The following is a 14,560-nucleotide window of genomic DNA, read 5'->3' as shown; positions in this document are numbered from 1 at the left end:
TAGATTTCCTTTGGTGGAGTTGCAAGAGCATCACAGATTAAGGAAGTGGTGAGCTGTCCTCTGCCATGTGATTATTGCATCTTTCTCTGGTTTGCACAGTGAACAGACCTAGCCTCTTCATTTAAGATATGAAAGTGGAAATATCAGTTGGTAGGACTTGAAATTAAAGTGTCGACCACTTTTAAAAAATAAACCACTGACCAAAATTATTCTCTTTTGTTTCCATCTGCAGGAAGTCACAAAATCTGTGCAACCCCTTTTACTAGGAAGAATAATAGCTTCCTATGATCCGGACAACTCCCATGAAAGATCTATAGCCTACTACTTGGGCATTGGCTTGTGCCTTCTCTTCCTTGTGAGAACACTACTCATACACCCTGCTATATTTGGCCTTCATCATATAGGGATGCAAATGCGAATAGCTATGTTTAGCTTGATTTATAAGAAGGTAACTGTTTCATTTACACTAAAGCCAAACTTCTGTCCATAGCCTACCATTCTGTCCATAGTTTTTTGGTCCAGTTTGTTTAAAAATCAATACTTTTGTTAGTCAAGGTACATGAATAATACGACTAACATTTGTTTTTGACAGCTATCCATTTCCAAAGGCTAAAGAATTAAATGCTCATGTATAGCAGGGCTGACTAAAGTCAGCCTCTGCGTGAGTTCAGACTTTCTGGGTATGTAGTGAGATGCCTTAATTGTGCTACTGCTGTGCTCCTGCTAGGTACATATATTGAAAAGGAAAAATAGTGCATGCTAGTGGTCAAAGATTGTTTTCAAAGAGGATTAGAGGTGAAGATTTAGACAATAAATATAGTATAGAAGGGATCAAGTTTGAGTGATAAAGTGTGAGAACCCGATAACATGAAGTATCAACAGATACTCACGCTTTGCACATTCCCAAATCCGAAGATTTCAAAAGGTGTTTGGTTTTACCAAGAGCAGCTAATTTAAGCTGCTGTGTTAGTTATTCTAATATAAAGCTTGCTAAGAAAACATCTTTCAGAAAATCTTTGTCAGGAGAGGCACAGTAGGGGATTTTTGAGGATCCACAGCAACACACAGCATGCATACTTAATTAAAACTTGCATTTGCATATATGTGTACATAAAATATGCAACAGAAAGTAAGGATTGTGTCAATAAATCAATATTTGTAAAGCAATTTAATGGCTATATTAAACTCAAGTGACATAAATAACAAGTTTAATGAGACTGTTTCTTTATAGCATAAAGCTTATAAATGAATTGTTATTTATAGTACTGTACTGTTGCCTAGTATTTTTATTTGTATTTATTCTGTTTTATAGGGTTGAGTTACAAGGCCATTTTCCTATAGTTTTGTTTTCTTTTACAGACCTTAAAACTGTCAAGCAGAGTCTTAGATAAAATAAGTACCGGACAATTGGTCAGTCTTCTTTCCAACAATCTGAACAAATTTGATGAGGTATGTTTTTGATTGTTTAATCTGTTTGGTAAGCTATCATATACAAAAGCAAAACTTCAAGCCATTCATGACAAACATTAAGGAAGGAGAATAAATGGTGAACTGCAGGGACCGTGCTCGTTGTAAATATAAAATGAAAAGTGCATTCCTGTCTTACAAGCAGGTGTCGGCCTATGGTCATGGAAATGCTCATTCTGATACTTACATCAAAGTTTATCTCCTGCACTGATTAGTAAAGCAAACATAAAAACTAGATATACCATTAAAAACATGCTTGTTCTACAATCCAGTGGAAATTGGCAGGGAAGCTTCTCTGGGTGACAGAGTCAGTTTCACAGTGGTTAGAATTCAACTAAATCAATCTTTCAGTCTCTTTTCCTGACTGCCATATCCTTTCATTAAGGTAAACCAGCCTGCTGTTGAACTTGATGATGTTCAGCATTTTATTGCTAATGTTACCCACTCTCATAAATGCTTGAGTATGTGTTGATGTGGGACCTGATTAGGAATCATTTCCAACACATCTCAGATGAAGCTTTCAGAATCTCATATGAAACTTCTCTTTCATTAAAGATGGGGTAAATCTCTGCTAATAGTTTTGGGGGCTAGAAACTCCATGAACTTCTGTTCAGAATGTATATTTGATTGTCCCATTGATAGAATGAGGTTCACTTCCTGTGGAAGAAGCAAGAAATTTGGTATCAGAGAGACTGAAGATAGATGATTGGAGTTGTAGGGTATATTTATTTTAAATACTATATTGCTATATAGAGTGATGTGAGCTAGCACTGAGCAAGCTAGGTCAGGTGCTGGCAGCAGTGTAGCTGCAGTAATAGAGTTCTGTGCAGGTGCTGTTTCTCAGCCTGATCACAGGAGTTGGTCCAAAATCTTATGATGGACTAAAGCGAAGGAATATGACTGAAATAGCAATCTGTTTTGAATTAGTTGCATTGATACAACAATCATCTCTTCACCAAAATAATATTTGCCTTCTATATCAAATTAAATTGCTCTTAGCAGGTACTTTTGTGACTTTTTCTCATCTTGCAATGATTGAAAATGCCAGTCAATAGCATATTCTATTTACTTTTACAGAGCTGTGTTTTAACTCATGTGCATACATAGTGAAGAGACAATTGTAGATTGAACTTTGCCTTGCAAAAAAATCAAAGCTTAGGTGTGGAATGTGTATGTATTGCTGTGCTGTCATCATAATTAGCACCCAGAATGCTATGTGCTCAGAATCACAAATCCTCCTTTATAAACTTGTTTTACTGCTGGAAAAAATTTGTACAGTTCTTCATTATATTTTTCAAACTGTCACTTTAATGACTTCTTCCTTTTCATGTCGTTTTCAGAGCGCATCTTTAATTTATTTTATTAATATTTTCCCCTGTGGGCTTCTTCAGGGTCTCGCATTGGCTCATTTTGTATGGATTGCACCTTTACAAGTGGTACTGCTGATGGGTCTGCTCTGGGAAATGTTACAAGCGTCTGCATTTTCTGGACTTGCTTTTCTAATAATCATGGTCCTTTTCCAAGCCTGGCTGGGGCGAAGGATGATGAAATACAGGTGAAGATACTATTTGAGAATATTTCAATGTACTTTCATGAAACACATTAGTTTAAGAAGGTTATATGACTTGATTAAGGATTTGTGGGTATTATATTGTTATAAAAGAGGAGTCAAAGAATGCTAAATGTGTCGGGAAAGTAGAGACAAGCCTTTACTTACTTAGCAACAACTGTCTAAATACGAAAAAATGAAAGGTCTAATGTGCAGTAAATAGTAATAAAACTTAATAGAAAAATGAAAACTCCTCATTAGTGACTTGATTTTTTCTTACTAAAGCTTATATCTTAGTTAAACTCTTGCTCCATTTCTGATATTTTCTTTCATATTTTTCACGGTAATTTTATTAGAATAAATATATTTAAATATAGGACTATAGGACAGGTGTTTTCTTAAGATGTAGCATGATACCAACTACAGAATGAAATAGATGAAAATTGATGTACTGGCTTTTTACTTTGTAGGGATAAGAGGGCAGGAAAGATCAACGAGAGACTTGTCATCACCTCGGAAATAATTGAAAATATACAGTCAGTTAAAGTCTATTGTTGGGAAGATGCAATGGAAAAAATGATTGAAAGCCTCCGTGAGTAAGTGTTTTCATTTGTCAGTCAAATTTTTCTACCTGATCAAAAAAAAAAATTAGGCGATTATGAACAGCATCTGTGGTCATGTTAGATAAGAAGTAAAGCACACAAATATTAATCCTCTGTAAACTAGCCATGCATTCCCACACTGTAGCTTGTTTTTTTTCCCAATTTGTCAAGTTCACTATGGAGATTTTTTTTTTTATTTGCTTCCTCATTTGTTATAATGATATTTCAGTGTTTAGCCTGCACAGGTAAAACAATTGTGGCATCTGTATTTGTTTCTGGCCAGCCCTATCCTCATCATTTAATAAAAAGCCCTTTTGTGTTGATTACTTAAGGTTTTAAAGACTTTTCTATTCTGCAGTGGAGGAAACGGTATGAGTCCTCTGCAGCCATTTTCTGAGAAATGCAATAAAGCTGTTTTTAAATGTAATACACAATCTGTGTAAGGATTAAAGTAACATAGCTTCGTGTATTCATTCTGTACAATTGCATTAACGTTTATTGTCTGTGGATAGCCTTGTATAATGCTTATCATTTCAATTAACATTGAAATTGATCTGGAAGCTATCAGAACTGAAGCATAAAGGAGGTAAAAAGCTAACCTATCTAGCTGAGAGCTATGAGAACCAGGCATTCATTACTGATAGGAACTCCTGGGGGAAGGGAGGAGAAGTGACATATTGATTGATAGGTGACGCTGCACTGAAGCTGTCCAATGTGTTTGTTTAGTCCTTTAGAAAGAATTAGAGTTCTGTACCAGTTGTGTGATTGGGAAAACAACAGAAAAGAAAAGAAATATAAGTATCTTGTTATCATGTAAATAAAAGAAATGAAATGTTATTACACAAGTACTGGTACCAAATGTGTCATGGTGTTTGACATATTTTAACATCTTTGACATTGACTGGATAATCAAGGTACACTTCTCCAAAGGCGAATTGGGCCATAGTGTTTCAAAATTGGTCGCACTAATATCAACACATTAGTGTTTTAGAAAGCTTTTTTCAGATTAGCACAATGAGAAACTAAGTAATTCATGATTTTCCGTGGCGTCTTGCTATAAAAATCACATCTGACTCTTCCTCCAAAATTAGAGTTTTTTACTTTTCCTCAGGATTTTACTTTGTACTTTTCACTTTAATTCCTATTGTTTTATTACTGATTTTTTCCTACTCTTTTTGTACTCCTTCCTTGTTTCTATACTTGACAATCTTTTTAGAAATGAAATTTATTTTTTTTAAAAAATTTCTTCTGGAGGCACATCTTAAAGATGAACATCAGTTATCCCAAGTTATCAGTTTTTCAAGATACCATGACCAAGGTTATTTTAGTAGAATATACTTATTAAAAGCAAATGAACAAAAAAACACTAGCATTCTTGTCCCTGTTGGTGTTAACTCACAGAATCACAGAATGGTTGAGGTTGGAAGGGACCTCTAGAGATCCTCTAGTCCAACCGCCCTGCTCAAACAGAATCACCTAAAGCACACTACCCAGGATTGTGTCCAGATGGCTTTTGAATATCTCCAGAGAAGGAGACTCCACAACCTCTCTGGGCAACCTATTCCAATGAGTCACTGTGAGTTACCCTCACAGTAAAGTTTTTCCTCGTGTTCAGATGGAACTGCCTGTGTTTCAGTTTGTGCCTGTTGCCTCTCGTCCTGTCGCTGGGCACCACTGAGAAGAGTCTGGCCCCATCCTCTTGACACCCTCCCTTCAGATACTTGTACACATTGATCAGATTCCCCCCTGAGCCTTCTCTTGTGCAGGCCGAACAGGCCCAGCTCTCGCAGCCTTTCCTCATAGCAGAGATGCTCCAGTCCCCTCTTCATCTTCGTAGTCCTCTGCTGGACTCTCTCCAGGAGTGCCATGTCTCTCTTGTACTGGGGAGCCCAGAACTGGACACAGTACTCCAGGGGAGGCCTCACCAGGGCTGCGTAGAGAGGGAGGATCACCTCCCTCCATCTGCTGGCAACACTCTGCCTAATGCACCCCAGGATCCCATTGGCCTTCCCGGCCACAAGGGCACATTGCTGCCTCATGCTTGACTTGTTGTCCACCAGCACTGCCAGGTCCTTCTCGGCAGAGCTGCTTTCCAGCAGGTCAACCCCCAGCCTGTATTGGTGCATGGGGTTATTCCTGCCTAGGTGCAGGCCCCTGCACTTGCCTTCGTTGAACTTCAGGAGATTTTTCTCTGCCCGTGTCTCCAGCCTGTCGAGGTCCTTCTGAATGGCAGCAGAGCCCTCTGGTGTATTCAGCCACTCCGGCCAGTTTTGTATCATCAGCGAACTTGCTGAGGAGGCACTCTGTCCCTTCATCCAGGGCATTGCTGAATAAGTTAAACAATACTGGCCCCAGTACTGACCCCTGGGGGGCACTGCTAGCTAGAGGCCTCCAACTAGACTTTGTGCTGCAGATCACAACCCACAGATCAGGTTGGTTAAGCATGATTTCCTCTTGATGAATCCATGCTGACTACTTCTGATCACCTTGTTTTCCTCCACATGCTTAGAGATGACCTCCAGGGTCATCTCTATTCCATCACCTTTCCACGGTGAAATGTCATGTCCACATGAACTAAATCCCAGTCATTGACAATTTTGTGTCACTACCAGGACAAATTCTTTTACTTCTTCAGGAGAAAAACATTAAGACGACTGGGATATTCCTTAATTTTCCTTTAAATCGTTCTCAATGGCTTTTTCCCAAAGGATAGGACTCTGCTGACAAATGTTCATCTGATACAAGGAAACCTTACCTCCTCTCAGCAAATGATTGCTGAAGAAAATATCGTCACGTATAATTGATATTTCGTATTTTCTTCTCGTTTCCCTGCCAGTCTACCTCAGTGATTGCATCTGACTTAGATTTTTTTCCATTGAAAAAAATAATATGACTAGAACTGATTTTTTCATGGGAAAAGGGTTTTGGTTGACTTTTTTTTCCTTGAAAAATTTATTCTTTCTTAATTTCTGAAAACAAATAGTTCTTAACTTGATCTTTGACTGCTGTCCACATGTATGTTGCTGTTTTGAGTGTTTGTGCACCACAAAGTTCAAGACCTTTTGCTCTGTAAATTTCCTTCAGGAACGGTGTGATTTTTTTTTTCCTCCTCCCCTTGCTTTCTCATGCTGACAGTGATGTATGTCCTCAGTTTCTCTCAATGCTAAGTTTCTCGTTTCATTACTCTTAGCACTTCTTTTGCAAGTCCTGGTACAACTACTGTTTGTTTGCTGCATTTTGGCACTCAAATATTTCCTTCTGGTTTGGGACCTTTTAATGTTCACTTACTGAATTGAAAGCCAGGATGTCTCCAAAAAGCTGGTTCATCTGCTGGCCATACATGTGTGACACCTATAGTCTCCCTTACATCCTCACTCCAAGAGCTCATATGGCCTCAGCAGAGTGTGTCCTAAATGAATGCCCAGTTTGCAGAGCACTCAAGCCCAGATCACAGGCAGATCCACCTCTGGAAAACTTTTGCTTGTGGCTAATTCTTGGGAGCACACTGAAAGCGGTTAGTATATTGGTTCTCCCTCTTTGCAGTAATGTCTATGTGCTTCAGCAGTGAAAGGATTTTTAGTAGCTTCTACCCAGGCTTTTGCATGGAACTGGCCAAGCAGCAAAACCAAAAGTCTTTGTTATCCCTATTCAGTGCTGCCACCCACAGTCTCATATAAGTTCTGGAGGGACTTACAAGGCCCTTTCTCCAGGGCAATGACTACAGCGGTTGTGGTTACCTGCATGCCCCTGGCTACTTTCTTCATGCCTCTCCTGTGAAATGAAACCTTAACAAGAAGTTCCAGGCATCCTGCTCCAAAACTAGCTGAGCTTGCAGTTTCTGTCAGAGGCTTTTAGAAACGTTCTGTTGACAAAAGTGGTAAGACACTAATGTATATGGAAGTCTTGTAAGCTTGCAGCACGGAACTGAAAAGGGGGCCTGAAAAAGCCCTGAAATCCTGGATTTACTTTGCATGCAGATACTGGCTCACTACTAAGAGACACTTAAAGATTATGGTGCTCAGCTTTTACAATGCCAGGAATTGCCATCACCTGTGTGATTGCTAGCTTTTGCACAATCTCCTAGTGGTTGGAGCACTCAGCCAGCAAATGCACACCTTGGGTTCTAGCTCCATCTCTAGCCTCAGTTCACTTGAAAATCCTTCTCTTACACTGCAGCAGAGGTGCCTGTGTTCAGGCAGAGCTGAGCTGCTGGGCTCTAGGAACATGAAGAGAATGGGGCCAAGAAGAACAGTCAATTGAAAGCTGAGTCTTTAGCACAGTCAGTTAGGGCCATCAACTCAGAAAAGGACTTTTGCTCCCTGGATTATTTCTCTTTTTATTTAATAGGTTCCTATAAGATGCGTAAACATTGCAGAAGTAGCTTAAGAGTAATCACTAGTTGCATTCCTGACTGCACAGTATCTGAGCTTCAGCAGGAAAGGTGGAGAAAGAGCCCCTGCCTTCTACATCTTCAAGCTAAGGCAGACTGATAACATACTTCTTGGGCGAGGCTGTTAGTAGGGTGTTCTGCAAAAGGAGATGACATTATAATAATTACCATACTGTGCGTTTGTTCTTAGCATTTGTATGATCGTGTATAGCAAATTTGGCCCTTCAGAGTATCTTACTTCCATAGAAGCATCTTCCATGGGACTTATGCATCTAGATTATCAGTTCAATATGGGGATCATGCTTCTGGGAGAGTATCATACAACACAGCATTAGATGCATAAGGCTGGTTTTCCAGGAAGTGTACAGGCTTGGGGTTTATGAGATATCCAAGTCATGGTGTAGATCATGATGTGGTTATCTGAACATCGGTGCCTAAACTGGGCTGCAGTTATTTTTTAGGACCAAAAAATTGTTTTGAGTCTTGCCTTCTAACTGTAGTCTTAGAAAATAAATGAGCCTCTAACTTAATTATTTTGCCAACAGTTCTATGCAAAAAGTTTGTAAGATATACACTGTGGAATTGTACACTAATTCTTTGTATTTGTTTTTTTAACAGAACTGAACTGAAGCTAACCCGAAAAGCTGCTTATGTGAGATATTTCAACAGCTCAGCTTTCTTCTTTTCGGGTTTTTTTGTGGTGTTTTTAGCTGTGCTTCCATATGCTGTGACTAAAGGAATTATCCTCCGAAAAATATTTACTACCATTTCCTTCTGCATTGTTCTTCGAATGACAGTGACCAGGCAGTTTCCCTGGGCTGTACAGACTTGGTATGACTCTATTGGAGCAATAAATAAAATACAGGTAGGGTACATGCATGAAAATCTTCACAACTACGTAAGCTGATTCTTCATAACATGTTATCTTGTCAGTTGATCAACAAAAGATCAGAGCATTTATGCAGACTTTCTGAATATACGATATATTGTTTTGACTACACACCATGAAATGTCATTATAAATCTTGATGTTGGTATATAGTTCCCCAGGCAGCATAACCATAGCAGTTTTGTTACCTGCACACCGGTATTTTTGAAATGAGTGCATTTATTTAAATAGTCTCAATACAGAATAGGGAATTTAATAAAAGTATATCATAATTTGTGGTGCTTAAGAGATATTTTTCCTTAGGTAAAGGAAGTGGAAAATTAGTATATGCTTTATATGCCAAAGCTACCAATAGTTGCAATCACAAATCTGCCTCCCTAGCTATTAGCAGCAGGAACAGCAGGAGACGGCACATCTTATGCAAATGTGCACCTCATTCATCATAAGCAGTAAGCATAACTACCCATCTACTAATTATTACCTACCTCACCTGCCAAGATCCATTGCTCGTATACCAGTGTCAAAGGCTTATATGCACAAAGAGAATTAAGGGTGAACTCTCATGAGCTCTGTTTTAACTGTTGTTTTGAAATCACTCCATGAAGAAAGAGTTTTTATTCTATTTTTATATCTCATGATTTTTTTGAATGTTTAAGAGGTTTTTAAATACCGCATGCAATTAAAGTTTTTAAATTTTGAAATGTTAAGATGTTATTCAATTGAATATATATTTTATTATTTTAGTGTGATAAAAATACCCAATATGGTACTTACAGATCTGAATTAGAAATCTGAACCTTAATACTGAATTATACTATATATATAATAATTATACTAATTATTATAGTCACATATTGGATTTTGGAATTTTTATGATTTTTAATTGGGCAGGAAATTCCAGCAATCTAGCCATGAACGTTTCTCTTGGACATTCAGAAGGCTACTTTACTGGATCCCAATTCACTGAGTCCTCAGACTCTCAAGATTCCCTAGGTGTGGCCTGTCTGAAATATATCCTGGAATAGTGGATCCAGTACCCTTTCACAGAAATGGCAGGCGCAGCTGTCATGCCTCCGTCCCCACTGTCTCTGACACGTGTCTCTGGTGATGTTAATTATGTGAGTGCTCTAGGATTTATAAATAATAATCTCTTCATAAAAGTTTCATAGAGACTGCATATACAGACTGCAGAGAATCCTAGAATACCAATGGTTTACTTGTCCCATAACAAAAATAATAAACCATACATGTATTTCTCTATTTTAGTTTCCTTAGCAGTTTAGAGAGTTCATTGCGCCAAATATGTCCTCTAGAGTATTTTATTTACCGTACAGCTAGACAATGTTTTCTAGATCATGAAGTCTTTATGGATCAGTGTGTTTTTACTGACTGTCAGTGCACGGGCAACTCCATGGACTGACCCACAGCCTCTGTTATGGTTATGAAAGCCTGTCTATCCATTTCTGTCTTTTGTATATGTTTTGTTTTTCCACTTTTCAGTACCTGCCCTTTCAATCATCTACTTTTTTACTTCTGTTTGTTTTACTTGGGAAACTTGCAAGTTTGCTGTGAAGAACTGATTTTCCCCCCGACCATCTCCTTAGTTCATCCACGGTATTGCTCAGGTAGACCCACTCGATCCCATATAATTTAAAAAGACAATTTAGGGGAGATAGATAGTATCTACCGATTGCACAGCCTTAACGGAATCATGGAACATAAAAGTTAATTTTCCTACGTTAGCATAGGCTTACTCTTTTCTCCAAAGATTATCCCAGAAAAGAACACAACTATACGATTACTGACTTCTGTCATTTGAAATTATACTACTTCACTGCTGCAATAACCAGGACTATTATAAACCTTTTTTGGTGAATACACCATCCTAATTAATTTAAACTTTTGTCATTTTGGAATAAGCAAGATAGGAATGTGTAGCTCCTTTTTTTTCACTGTTTGCTACAGTATAACTTTCCACATCCTACTCCCAAAACAAAGCTTTATTTAGATAGGATTAAGTTTGTAAGAGTGATGCTGCCCCGTACAAGTCCTAAAAATACAGGAAATGCCAAGTTTTGGTATGCCTCTAAACCAGAAACAAATGCGTTCGTGGTTATGATTCCACTAGCAATGAAAGAATCGATAGCTTCAAAAGATGCTTTCTGCTGCCTCCGGAAGATGTTATGTAAGCTATGTGTATGCCTCGCTCTAAGACACTGCAGTAGACTAGCACTTCCAGAAATATTAACTGTGCTCAGTGTTGGTAAATATGTACCTCTTTGTGTGGTATGTCCGTCATGCCTTACTATTTCCTGTAATGTGCTTTCATTCTGTTTATAGGATTTTTTGCTAAAAGAAGAATATAAAGCACTGGAGTATAATCTAACAACAACTGGGGTTGAGCTGGACAGAGTAACAGCCTTCTGGGATGAGGTTAGTACTTTTACCCAAACTTAATTCAAATACAGAGAATATCATTTTCACTGATTTTTGCGTTGGTGTTCTCTAAAATGAGAAGACTACACTCTCTCATTTTAACTGGCTTCAGCTGTCAGGAGGCAAGGAATGTATGGTAAGTAATTAACATCATAAAATTATTCAGAATTGTGAAGCTTTGGAAGAGACTCTCTAATAAGTGCTAATGCCTGTAATAAGGCCTATAATAAGGCCTGAGGCTAAAGCCTCATTTAAACCAACCTGAAATCAGAATTAAACTCCAGCATTGTATAAACACTGGAAAAAAGTTCTATAATAGATGCATTTCCTTTATGCCTAACAAATTTAGGAGCAAGACCAATACAGATATTAAAATATATATTATTTTAAGAATGTAATAAATAGGTTATAGATAAGAAAATTAATGTCAGAATAGTAAGTTCGTATGTTTTTTTTTTAAGTCCACAGTATGATATACATGTCTTCATATGCATGTCTTATTTATTTTTTATGTATATACAAAGACACATATATGTATGTTGCAGGGAATTGGAGAGCTGTTTGTAAAAGCAAAACAGGAAAACAACAGCAAAGCGCCTAGCACTGACAATAATCTCTTCTTCAGTAATTTTCCCCTTCATGGCTCTCCTGTTCTTCAGGATATAAATTTCAGGATTGAGAAGGGACAGTTATTAGCTGTTTCTGGATCCACTGGAGCAGGCAAGGTATTTCCATTTCTCTTCTTTCAATAAAAATTGTAATTATTTTAAGGAAAATATTATGTTATTATCTGCGTTGTTATCTGTATTGTTGCTCTAGTATTCCTTTCCTATACTCTGTGAAAATGGTGACAGTAGGAGAATGTATCAGTAAAACAGAAGTTTCAATAAAGTAGCTAAACATTATTTAAGTATAAGGCTGTGGCCAATCTGAAAATGCTTTGCTGGATTTTTCGTACATACAGAGACACAGACTTAATAAGGAAATAGCAATTTCAATGACAAAGCTGGTTTTCTATACAAAGTGAAAGGACATTGGCAGGAATAATACAAACTCTCTGATTTTCTTGTGGAAATGTAAAGTTAATGCTCATGGTGAGAATCTCCCTGCCTTTAAAACAATAAACTGGTGAACCTTGCATAGGTATCTAGATTGCTAAGTGTACTTGAAAGTAGAATTTTTCTTCCTGCCTTGCAAGCTTTTTAAGGAAAATTTTGAAGACAAAGCTGTCAATAATCTGATAGCAGCCTGCCACTGGTTAGTCTGGTAACTAAGACACGTACCCTGGATACACTAGTCATTTGTTTTCCGGTTCCTAAATTGCACAGCTCAGACAGGCTCTCCTGAATCCCATGTGAAAGCCTGGAGAACAAGTCTGGGGATGTGTTGTTAAAACTGGTAGTTTTCTGAGAAAAATTGTGGTCATTTTATAACCCCCAAAATGTTATCAGTACATTTAGTTTGTAGATAACACATCTGATTAACCTCATTAACATAAATAAAATGAGTTGAATTGTGATACTCTTATCCACATATTTTGTCTGTAACTGGTATGGAGCCTGACATCAGCTTTTTAATAATGCTTCACTATTAGATATTTTTTCATTTAAATTTTATGGCACAGATACAGTAGTTTAACATTCAGTATGCAAAACATGTTAAATGGTTGTCCTTTGCAAGATCTGAAAGTTCTTACTCAGCATTTTGAAAAATGCAGGTTCTGGTCTAACAGAAAGAAGTCTCATGAAATTCCCCTGCATATTCTATAATTTGTCAAAAATTCTCTGACCTTGACAGCATGAAACTGTGATTTAGAAAGAATTTTAGATCTCTGACTGCTGCGTCCCAACTTTGTTGACTGTTTATTAGTGATAAGAACACCACTGGAATGCTTCTGTAACATATTTTTCCTTGTATTTCTCAACTATATTCTTTGATCTACTAGCCAGTGATGTGTGACAAGGTTACTACAAGCTACTGATTAACTATGAAATTATAACATGTCAGTATTGAAATTGCAATCAATTCTTTTATGAAGGGAAACTATATATGCTTAGGTCATGTATTCACGTAAATGAGTTAGCAGTTATACAGGAAAATTTAGATCACACTGAGCAGATTATGTGAGTAATTACATACACACAAAAGAAATTGCACTTTTCAAGGCAATACAGATAAAGGGCTTATAAACACTAGCAAAATTGTAAATGTGAATTGTGTTATACAAAGAACAAACAAAATAGTCACCAATAATGTTAAAAATTGAATAATGTTCTCCGTAAATACTAATGCTTTATGTCTGTAAGTCTGTCTCTCGCAGATACTTCCATTTTACCATATGGAAGTACTACAGGCTTAATTAAAACTGTAATACTTTGCAGCAGTATGCCTTGTTTACAAGATATTTTACGGTTTTTCTCATTCACTGAATGAAGTTTTTCTCACTTTAGAGGCCTTTTCAAAACTATGTATATCATGTAAATCTGCACTAATTGCAGCTTGCACTTGATCAAGAGGTTGTAGGGACCCTCTTTACAAGACAATTGTACCATCCTGTTATTTTTCAAGTAACTTACCAGAATGACTCACATTTTGTTTAGCTTTTGTTATAGTGGTACAATTCTCTGATATATTAACTAACTGTTAATGATTTTCAGACTTCTCTTCTGATGTTGATAATGGGAGAATTAGAGCCTTCACAGGGTAAAATTAAACACAGTGGAAGGATTTCCTTTTCGCCTCAAGTCTCCTGGATTATGCCTGGAACAATAAAAGAAAACATAATTTTTGGTGTGTCCTATGATGAATACCGATACAAGAGTGTCATCAAAGCCTGTCAACTGGAAGAGGTCAGTCTTCTAGGACTCTTAAGACTTGTGATTCAACTCAAGTTGAAAAACCTCAAAGAAAGTCAGGGAGCAGGGCTTGAGCAAGACATTTTTCAGATTTAACGAACCCAGGCTGGCATCAAGATTTTGTAAAATTCCAAGGAGTTCATTGCCAGCCCCTTTAAAGATATATTTGTGGTTCCAGTTCTGGTAACTTACACAACCAGAACTGAATAAGCTGGCTCAAATATTATACAGCATCTACTTTCTCAGTTTTTGTTGCTGGTTAAAAATCTGGGTAAATATATTAATGTTAAAAAAAAAAAGAACAAAATTTTGTTTCTGCAAAATTTTTCACATTTTTTTACATTTTTCTCCATGAATAATGCTGCTTTTCCTG

General features: G+C 37.3%; 1 protein-coding gene across 2 annotated transcripts in view; it reads left to right on the top strand.

The window, feature by feature from the left end:
• CFTR (CF transmembrane conductance regulator) overlaps window positions 1–14,560 on the top strand; it is a 91,157-nt gene that overhangs the window by 18,892 nt on the left and 57,705 nt on the right. The window contains exons 4-11 of one of the 2 annotated variants that reach the window (XM_068932611.1): window positions 233–448; window positions 1,360–1,449; window positions 2,859–3,022; window positions 3,487–3,612; window positions 8,627–8,873; window positions 11,237–11,329; window positions 11,878–12,057; window positions 13,990–14,181. In XM_068932611.1, the coding sequence (XP_068788712.1) occupies window positions 233–448; window positions 1,360–1,449; window positions 2,859–3,022; window positions 3,487–3,612; window positions 8,627–8,873; window positions 11,237–11,329; window positions 11,878–12,057; window positions 13,990–14,181 (1,308 nt within the window). The remainder of the gene's footprint in view (window positions 1–232; window positions 449–1,359; window positions 1,450–2,858; window positions 3,023–3,486; window positions 3,613–8,626; window positions 8,874–11,236; window positions 11,330–11,877; window positions 12,058–13,989; window positions 14,182–14,560) is intronic. The other variant, XM_068932612.1, reaches the window with a different exon arrangement.

The sequence above is a fragment of the Struthio camelus genome, chromosome 1 (genome assembly GCF_040807025.1).
Source record: "Struthio camelus isolate bStrCam1 chromosome 1, bStrCam1.hap1, whole genome shotgun sequence".
In the NCBI taxonomy this organism is placed as follows: domain Eukaryota; kingdom Metazoa; phylum Chordata; class Aves; order Struthioniformes; family Struthionidae; genus Struthio; species Struthio camelus.
This window is presented reverse-complemented; position numbering and strand designations above follow the sequence as displayed.